Genomic DNA, 10005 nt, shown 5'->3' with positions numbered 1-10005 from the left:
CAAGAGGGCGACATTTCGAATCACCACGAACTCAGGCCTGACGAACTTGCGCACGAAGGTACACGAAACTCCCTTCTTCCAATCAGCAGTATTGTATTGGTTGAAGCAGCAATAAAAAAAACCGATGTTCATTATCTGAATCAATATATTATTAAAAAATAAAATTTTGATGTTTTGCAAAAGTTCATTCTACAAATCATATACTTTGAAAACTTGCTTGATTTATTGTTGTTAATGAGTTATGTAGTTTTACAAAAGTGTTGTTGTTTCAGTCCTCTTTACAACATAACTTAAGAACCACAGGACCTACAAAAGTATATCTGTGATACTATGAAATGATAAATGCAATTTTTACCAAAGCTAACTACCATTCACAAGATGCTGTGAACTACCAAATCGCAACTGTTTAAAAGTACAAAGTGTCATTGACGGATAGATAAAAGTCACAGATAAATAATTATACAAGAAATACAATGAACCCCTTAACATACTCGGGTCGAGCTCGAGTATGAATTATTTATAACCAATCGATCCGACCTTCTAGCTGTGCTTCCATGCTTCTAGCTAGCAAACCAACAACGGGATTTGCCAAAGGTTTGCGTTGCTAATAGAACACAATGAAGTTGTTACCCACACTGGTGAGTAACCATGAGGTCTCTGGATGTGGCCAGGTACTCCGGGCAGGTACTACGAGTCTTTAATTAACGAAACCATATAAACTACATTATTACTAGGCTACTGCGACAGAAAACTCGTTTCTTTACAAATTGCATTGATCATTGTCATTGAATTTCGGACTGCAATATGTCAGCCAACAAAGTACCCGCTGTTGGAATCGACTTGGGAACAACATACTCCTGTGTTGGTGTATTCCAGAATGGCCAAGTTGTAATCATTGCCAACGATCAAGGAAACAGAACCACACCAAGCTATGCGTCATTCAATGGCACAGAGAGACTGATTGGTGAAGCAGCCAAACACCAAGTTTCAATGTAAGTTTGTTTCTATTCAATCTTATTTAACACGTATAGGCCTACTTAAAGTGGAAGCCACGCCTTCGTTCTTCTGGGGTGTACCAAACCTGTCTGGTTATCAAATTAATCAGTGATAAGGTTATCTTTGAATTTGACAGGTGCTAATTGATGCAATAACATTAAAACATCAATTAGCACCTGTCAAATTCAGAGATAACCTTGTCACTGATTAATTTGATAACCAGGCAGGTTTGATTCACCACAGAATAACAGGTATGTCGGGGCTTACTCTCATGTGCTTCAAATGAGTCTGAAATTTAAACTTTGTGTGTACATGTGACTGTCTGCGCCTGTTATACTTTTATTGGGCCCGGGTACTTTTTTGGGCGAGCACTATGATATAATAATTTTGTGTGTTAATGGGGATTTCATTGTAACATTAAAAGATTATCAATGTTCAGGGTTCGCAGGTTTTTGTCGCAGGTGGGAAAAACCATGGTTTTAACCGCTTGGCAAAAACAGTTTTTGCCGGCAAAAATGGCAAAAACTAAAAAAGTGATTTAAAGTTCCGATTTTTGATCTCAAAACGAATTATTACATTAAAAAATTAATTTACATTTACTGAAATGTGGTATATCAAATTCAAAATATTTTCATTTTAAGGACTTGATGAGACAAAAAATAAGTTGAATGATTCATTAAAAGATATATGTTTACTGTTTATGAGCTTTCTGTGTACTTGTTAACATTTGAGTGACTATATTGAGTTTTTGCCAGTTTTTGCCATTTTTGCCGGTTTAAACCAGGCAAAAATTGGCAAAAACAGGTTTTTGCCAGTTATTGCCAAAACCGAACCCTGTCAATGTTTTAAATATTTTTTGAATATGGTACTAATACTATCAATTGTTTTCTTTTGCTTTTTATTTGCCATTAACAGCAATCCCCAGAATACCATCTTCGATGCCAAGCGACTGATAGGCTGCAAGTTTGATGACCAAACCGTTCAGTCAGACATGAAACATTGGCCATTCAAAGTTGTCAACGGAGAAGGCGGTAAACCAGTCATCCAAGTAGAGCACTTGGGAGAAGAGAAAACATTTGCACCGGAAGAGATCAGCTCTATGGTACTGACCAAGATGAAAGAGACAGCAGAAGCGTATCTTGGAGGAAAAGTCACAGATGCAGTCATCACGGTACCAGTATACTTCAACGAATCTCAGATACAGGCCACCAAAGATGCTGGTGTTATCGCAGGACTCAATGTACTACGAATCATCTATGAACCAACTGCTGCAGCTCTTGCTTTTGGACTGGCTAGAAAAGTGAAAGGTGAGAAGAATGTCCTCATCTTTGATTTGGGTGGTGGCACATTTGACGTGTCAGTGTTGACAATCGGTGATGACATCTTTGATGCGAAATCTACTGCTGGAGACGCCCATCTGGGAGGTGAAGACTTTGTTAACAGACTTGTCAATCATTGTGCCAATGAATTCAAGAGAAAGTACAGGAGGGACATGACCGCCAGCCATAAAGCCATGTGTAGACTTCGCAAGGCTGCAGAAAGAGCAAAGCGTACTCTTTCAGTCAGCACACAAGCTTACATTGAACTAGACTCTTTATTTGACGGTATGGATTTCGACTCCATCATTACACGTCCAAGATTTGAAGAGCTTTGCTCTGACCTGTTCCGCCAGTGCTTGCAGCTAGTAGAACAAGCTCTTCTGGATGCAAAGTTGGACAAGAACAAGATTGATGAAGTTGTGCTGGTTGGAGGATCAACTCGCATCCCAATGGTTCAAAAAATGTTGCAAGATTCCTTTAATGGCAAAGAATTGAACAAGTCCATCAACCCTGATGAAGCAGTAGCCTATGGAGCAGCAGTCCAAGCAGCAGTAATCCTTACATAACATAGAACGTCTGTCGATCCTATAAAGGTCGAATAAATTGAGCAGCAGTCTAAGCAACAATCCTTACATAACATGCATGATAGAACAATGGTCGATCTTACGATCAAATAAATTTGGTAATACGACATCATGTCAAAATTGCATGTATGTCGATTGTCCATGTTGACAAACACAACAAATTTGGATGATTCCATTTAGGTGTATGTGTATACATTACAAATATGCCACAAACTCAATTAACTCAGGTTTGAAAAAATTAACTAATTTAATATACATGATAATGAAGATCATACATTTTGGATGTGCTAAAATGTGTCATTAATCATGTTAATTATGACAGAAAAGTTTGTGGATCATTCACTTAAATGTTGATACTTTCCTCTTTATCACTCAGTATTATATAAATGTAAAACCTGAATATCAATTTTGTTAACATGCATTTGGTTAAAATGCATTTTGGGTTTTTTTGTTATGCAATAAACCAAACTGGGTTTTTGTCCAGGAAAGCTAAATATCCAATTTATCAGTGCTATTATTTTAAGTAAATGTGTGTTCTTAACTATATCATTGGTTAAGTAAAGTGTGTATAGTTGGACTATTCTTTTTGATTTGGCAAATGTTGACAACCATCAATTGATCTTTGATGACAAACATTTTCATATTCATATTATTTTGTTAACATGGTTAATCGCCACAAAATGTATACCAATCTAAATCAGTTTTTGTAATAAAGGTTTAACATTTTTGACATCCATAGAAGAATGGGCATGCTTCTGGCATTTATACCCCGGGATTTATACAGCCTATACAATGTTGCCAAAATTGAAACCGCCCTGTAATGTTTAAAGCCCCCTCCCCATCTCCCTGATATAAGCATATATATAAGTTTCAGGCTACTTCTGTCTCATCTATAGATATTACTAGTGAACACCCCTAGCATTTTGAAATGGGTGGGGGGGGGGGTGAGCACCCCGGGGCACGTACATTGATGTATTTTCATAAGGGAAGGGTGATTTTTGCTCGGAATTTCGGAGGTTTATGTAAGGATTATTGGAGTGACTACAGGCTGTATCAAAAAGATTGGTACCCATCAGTTTTGATGTTTATTGAAAAGCCTGCCTCTTCCAAATGCAACATTGGATGCTCTTGAAATGTCCATAATGTATATAGTTTATGATTTGTTATACATTAAATCTACAAATTATTTGAATCTTATGTTAAATTTGGATACTCAGACTCATTCATAATTTATCAATGAAACCTGATAGGTACCAATCATTTTGATACAGCTTGTATAAAAACATGTAAAAAGACAAGTTTTGAAAATAACTCCTCCCGTAAGCACGAAGAAGAAGACAAGCTTCACCCCCAGCTTCCACTGCGTAGGCCTACTTCATTAGATTTGTTTCCCAACGTCAGTGGGTGTACTGTACAGCTAAAAATAGTCATGAAGGTGTTGAAAATATTTTAAAAAATGCAGAAAATCATACCTTGATATCTCCTCTTTCGAACCATATATATTTGTTTCTTCATAAAATCCACGATAAGGGCTCGGTCACCCACCTTAACATTACACACCAAATTGCATTCTGAATGCGAGGAATGCCCTTTTGATATCAAATAATTTAATTAATCATTAATTTAATTTACTTCAATTGAAATTCGTGATATAATACAAATTTAAGACCTAAAAATCATTAGATTTATAGGCTACTTCTTGGACTGTTAAATGTATAAAATGTCAATTTTCAATAATTTGCCATAAAATTTGTATGATATCTTTAATTTCAAAAATGAAAGTTATTTGATATCAGAAGGACATTCGTCGAATTCAGAATGCAATTTGGTGTATCTTCCACGTCTGATCATCTGATGTGTTCAGGTCTCATAACATTATTGTGGGTGTAAAAACAACAACAACTGAGCTCTTGACATGTTCAAAAAAGCAACCCCCAAAAAAACAAAAAACAAAAAATATAAACAAAACAAAACAAAACAAAACAAAAAAAAATGTTTAATCCATAGTGCTTTATATGCAAAAGTATAAAAATTTCAATTAACCAAAATGTACGACATGTGCCTCATTTATTCGCGTTGGGGTTCGGTTTTAGGGTAATATGCTTGTTATTTAGGTCATGATTGATAGACACTATACTAAGCATAACCCTTAAACCAAACTCCAAACCCAGGGACGTAGTCAGCTTTCTAGGTGGGGGGGGCAAAGTAAATGTTAGGGGTGTAGCGCGCACAAAATTTGAATTTGACACTATTTTTACCCATGATCGGGATGAAAATGGTTTTATTGTGACCATGTGCGCGAACACTATTTTGGCCCATGATCGGGGTGAAATTTGATAGAAAAGGGGCTCCTTGCCCTTTTTCTTTTCCTTTGCCCTCCAGATTTTTTCTTTAATTTTTGGGCAGAGGGGCACCTTTTTCTTTCATTTTTTGTCAGATGGAAGTCTGCCCCCTGCTCCCTCGCTGGCTATACGCTACTGCCCAAACCCTAAATGAATGGCAACAGTTTTAAAGACTTGTCAATTTTCTCTAAACAACGAGTAGTTTCAACATCAGATGAACAGATCATCCTGTCTTTTTTAAAAGCTGAGACTTGTCTCAGAAATGATTAATTTGAACAAAATGTTACTGCTGAATATTGTTTTGAAAGAGTATTTCGTGATCCTAGAATTCTCCGGCCCGTTTTATGACATTTTAAGCACGAAAACAGCTTATTTCCAAATAGGCTTATGGCAATATCTTTGCTAAACGAAATAATCTGCAATAAAACAGACTCACAGTCAGAGGTTTCCAGGGGTATAAAAAAACTTTTTTTTAAAGAAAAATGGGAAATGAGACTGTGGAAAACTTAAAAATTATTCATCTATTTTCTTTTTGCTTTCAATTCAGTTTGATTTGTTTACAATGAATTGAATCTGTCCACCAGGTACCAATTCCGATATCAATCAACATGGTCTGAAGTTATTTATTGTTGAATATTAAATGAAACAATTAATTATCAATAGTCTATTCGAAGTTGCAAACCGATAATCGAACTTTTTGAACCCCAGGCGTTTGGCGGCTGCTCCGTCCGTCGCCTGTAGCTCAAAAATCCACCTGCCATTCTGTTGCATCTGATCAATAGCTGTCAACCTGCGGTCTAATAGGGGGACTCGTCGACTAGAACTATAGGGGTAATTATTTTACTTGGTCCTAATTTTGTCAATATTTAACAAAATATTTAGAAAAAAGAACGAAAAACATGAAACAGTCATTTTTGTAAATAACTTAGATTACAATTTCTGGTGATCTTTACCTTTATAATTTGGATTATAAATTCCTAAAAATAAATTACTACAAATGATATTCCTCCCTTGTATCAGTCGATCAGTCCACCTGTAAATCGATTAATTGCCGTCTCGTTGGAGATCGTGTACACAATCAATCAGGAAGTTACAAAATGGCGGCCGCGACGGCCTTATAAAGTTTACATCGAAGTTAACATAACTAGTTTTGAATTTATTAGTAAACTGAATAAAAATTGAGAAGGTGCTTTAGGTTCTACATACTTTAAGGTACTCGCGGGCGTTTTATTGGGTCCCAGTCGGTGCCGAGGAGACGGAGCATGGCGGACACCGAGGCGAGCAAACCGGCGACTCGTATGAAAGCTACGGGGAAGCGTGGGACCAGCGCTGATCCGAAAAACAAATCTCGCTTGGCAGCAAATGCTGGGGAGAATATCAAGGAAAAACAGGTAACGATCATTGTTAATGCCCAATGTGTATTGTGCTGTAAATGCGTGCAGTGGGTATAGAGCCTGGCTTAGATGATATAAAGATGAAGCTGCAGTTTGACATCATCAGTATTTTTTTTAATCTGCAAGGACTGTCTGTGTATAAACAAACTTCCAACTTGCATGCTTGTCTTTTATGCAATATAGTTACAAGCTTAAAATCTTGCAACTCCTTATAGCCATACCATACTAGCAACTGACTGGTGGCGTTTGTGCAATCACTAGCTTTTAGTCGCATTGTCGTGGCTAGTGAAATAGCGACAAAGTTGCCTTTATTTTTATGTAAATTATTTGCTATTTGATGCTGTGCATGTGTGTCATAATGCTAGCGTCTTATCAAACTGACATTGGCAATTCTTTTTGTGACAAGCGAAGCAAAGTTACAGCACAAAAAGCTACTCTGCTCCTTGGCGTTGCAGTTGCCTAGTATGATATGGGCGTTACTTCTACACTTTTTGAGTAGTTGTACATAGTACAGCAATTTTTTGATACAGTATGTTAGTATGTATCCTTCATACTAGTGTTTAAAATAGCCCATACTCTGCAAAATATCAGCAAAACTCAATGTGTAGGGCCAGGGTGATTTTTCCAAAGAAAATAGAAAAAATTTCCCCTGTCAATGTTTTTCAAATATAGAGTACCGGTAAGCATTAATTACAAATTTATGTGATTCAGTGGCCTGGGGAGCCAGGCACCATTGGGCCCCAATATTTAACATCTTCCAGAGCCTCTGTAATTTGCATTTTAAACACCCATCCTACACCAATCGTTGTGTATATATCGGCTTTTCTCACACTCTGTTTGAACTCTTGAGTCTTGACCAGTAAGCACTTTTAATTTTTTTTAAACTTGTCAACTACAATCATTTTGTTTGTTGTTTTTGTTATGTTTAAATTCCAAATTGATGTATTATAGCCTGAATCAATATGCTTGTAGGATTACAATATAACATGATGTAGTGTAATAGCTCCAGGTTTGAATAGACCCCACAGAGAAATATAGTTGGGATATTTTTTACGTCATGGCATAACTGGGCATTAACAGCAGAGATAAAAAAAATCATTTAGAAGCTGCATGCTGATGAGGAAGCACCCAGAAAGCAATTAACCTCCCTGCTGATGAAGCTGGCCCTTGATCTATTGGCTAGAATACGGGCAGGAAGAGAATTCCATAATTTTACATCCTCAAACTTGAGTTACAAACCTGGTTACATATTACACAGGATCATCAAAAGTCAAGAGATTAATCATGTGTTCTGTGGGTAGGGAAATGGAGTGGTAATGTTTGACTTAAGTATAGAAAAGTCTGAGGCTCTGGGTAAATACATATACGTACATTGTACGTGCATTTATTGTTGGAAAGATTAGAGAAACATTTTTACAATTATAATGGAATGAAAACATTCACCTTTAATTTACAAACACTGTTTCAAAATGTTCTCAAAGAATCTGTGTGTGGCTGTTTATTTGACTGACCAGCACTTATTGTATTATACCAGAGAAGAATTTATTACATCTTCTCTGATTATACACATGTTTATTCCACCCAAGTGGTAGATCCTGTTAGAAATTCAGATTGTTGTTGTCTTTCTGTACAGGTTTCAGAAGGGGACTAGGGCACTTCCCTGGTTTCAGAAACCAAAGTTATTCTTCTGAATCTTATTTGGTAGATCATCAATAGTATAATTTAAAATTAAAATGTACAACACACTGCACATATTTCTATAAACATAGCAAATTTGTTGTGCAGTTAGGGGGGATAGTATAATTCAGGGGTTCTCAATCTCAAGTAAAGTACCGGTATCTGAAGCTCCACTTTTTAGAAAATAAAATTGCTCAAGCTCCACTATCCTAGTGATCGAGCGAAGTGAGGAAAGTGTCATGGCATGGGGTGCTGGGTCCAGGGGCCCGCTTAAGGGCCCCTGGTGGGGATCGAGGGGGCAGATCCCCTTGAAGCTCATGGGTTTTATGCATTGTAAATTGCATAGGATGGCTCTTTTATTGCATACATTTGTAGCATTAAAATGGCAAATTAAGGGGGTACTACACCCCTGCCCAATTTTGTGCCTATTTTTGCATTTTTCTCAAAAATTATAGTGCATTGGTGACAAGTAAGATATGTATATTATAGGGGCAAGGACAACTACTGCACTGAAAATTTTATTTCAGTATGTACAGACAACTGTTGTGGAGTTACAGTCAAATATGAGTGAAAACCAATATTTGATCAATAAATCAATAACTACTTGCCTTGAGTTGCTGAATTTACAGTGCAGTAGTTGTAGTCTTTGCCCCTTTAATATACATCTTACCTGTCACCAATGCGCTATAATTTTTGAGAAAAATGCAAAAAATAAGCACAAAATTGGCCAGGGTGTAGTACCCACCCTTCACCTTAATTACATCACCATCAGTCAGCTGCGGAGCAGGCGACTACAAGCTTTCTCCAACTAATGCGATCTTGGGCAAGCGAAACAATTTTTTTTTTCTTCAGTATCCCTTCAGTATCTCCCAGGAGGTGCTGGACATACTGTAAGTACAGTGTGCTTGGCCGTCCCAGTTTCGCAGTATATGGCCTTACATATGTTGCTTTTACATGGCATATAAAATATGTAACAATTATGGTTAATGATCAATGGAAAACAATTAGTGACTGAAGTTCCCTGATCGATGTGATCGTGCAATCACTGAATCTAGCTCTTTTTCGGATTTTTAAATTTTCAATTAAATCTTTTATTTTTTTGCATACGGTCAAGCGCCACTTGGCTTGCGTCGATGCGCCACAAGTTGAGAATCCCTGGTTTGAATAATGTTAGCATATAGTGTAGATATTTTTTCAGGTAGAGTATCAATAAATATTCCAAACTCTATTCTATGTCATAAAATCATGATAAGTACTGGTGTATTTGCACTCCTGTGTTTACTGTGTTTCTTTTAATTTTGAGTTGAAATCTCCTTGTTATCAAAACTGTAGAGGGAGCTGTTGCAGCTACCATTGCATTTTGTCCAGCTACAGTGGCATGTGTGATATTGCAGATGAAGTGAGAAACACATTGCACATAAATATAACTAGTAGGCTTACTGGTCAGTTGATTGTGGGAATCTGATTTTCTTTTTTTAAATCCACATATTCTGCTAAGAATATGCTTTTACTGAAAAGAAAATTTTGGACAATTTTGTGGACTATTTTGTATTAGGTCTTAGGAATGAGTTTGATATAGAAAGAGTTAGCATCAGCTAACATCTTCTTATTTATTTATGACAAATAATAAAGTACTTATTATTTCGTATTATCGTATACAACATACACCAAGTGCAGTTGTACTGGGCCCGGT

At 36.7% G+C, this 10005-nt stretch overlaps 2 protein-coding genes across 2 annotated transcripts in view; both read left to right on the top strand.

Moving 5' to 3' along the window:
* The first annotated feature begins 731 nt into the window (after positions 1-731).
* Positions 732-3281, top strand: LOC140136509 (heat shock 70 kDa protein IV-like). Its single transcript, XM_072158221.1, has 2 exons — positions 732-992; positions 1912-3281. The coding sequence occupies exons 1-2, from the start codon at positions 805-807 to the stop codon at positions 2879-2881; spliced, it is 1158 nt and encodes a 385-aa protein (XP_072014322.1). The 5' UTR covers positions 732-804; the 3' UTR covers positions 2882-3281.
* A 3051-nt stretch (positions 3282-6332) lies between these two features.
* Positions 6333-10005, top strand: part of LOC140135579 (dynein axonemal heavy chain 5-like) — a 109286-nt gene continuing 105613 nt past the window's right edge. The window contains 1 exon segment of the mRNA XM_072157120.1: positions 6333-6632. Coding sequence (XP_072013221.1) covers positions 6504-6632 — 129 coding nt within the window. The 5' untranslated portion in view covers positions 6333-6503.

This window comes from Amphiura filiformis, chromosome 16, assembly GCF_039555335.1.
Source record: "Amphiura filiformis chromosome 16, Afil_fr2py, whole genome shotgun sequence".
In the NCBI taxonomy this organism is placed as follows: domain Eukaryota; kingdom Metazoa; phylum Echinodermata; class Ophiuroidea; order Amphilepidida; family Amphiuridae; genus Amphiura; species Amphiura filiformis.
Note: the sequence above shows the minus strand (reverse complement) of the source record. Positions and strands in the feature narration are given on the sequence as shown.

What these genes read in the sequence shown, in the direction of transcription:
- LOC140136509 (XM_072158221.1), top strand. Translation starts at nt 805, where the DNA reads ATGTCAGCCAACAAAGTACCCGCTGTTGGAATCGACTTGGGAACAACA. An exon ending in GCCAAACACCAAGTTTCAAT is followed by an intron (nt 993 to 1,911) that starts GTAAGTTTGTTT and finishes TGCCATTAACAG; the next exon opens with CAATCCCCAGAATACCATCT.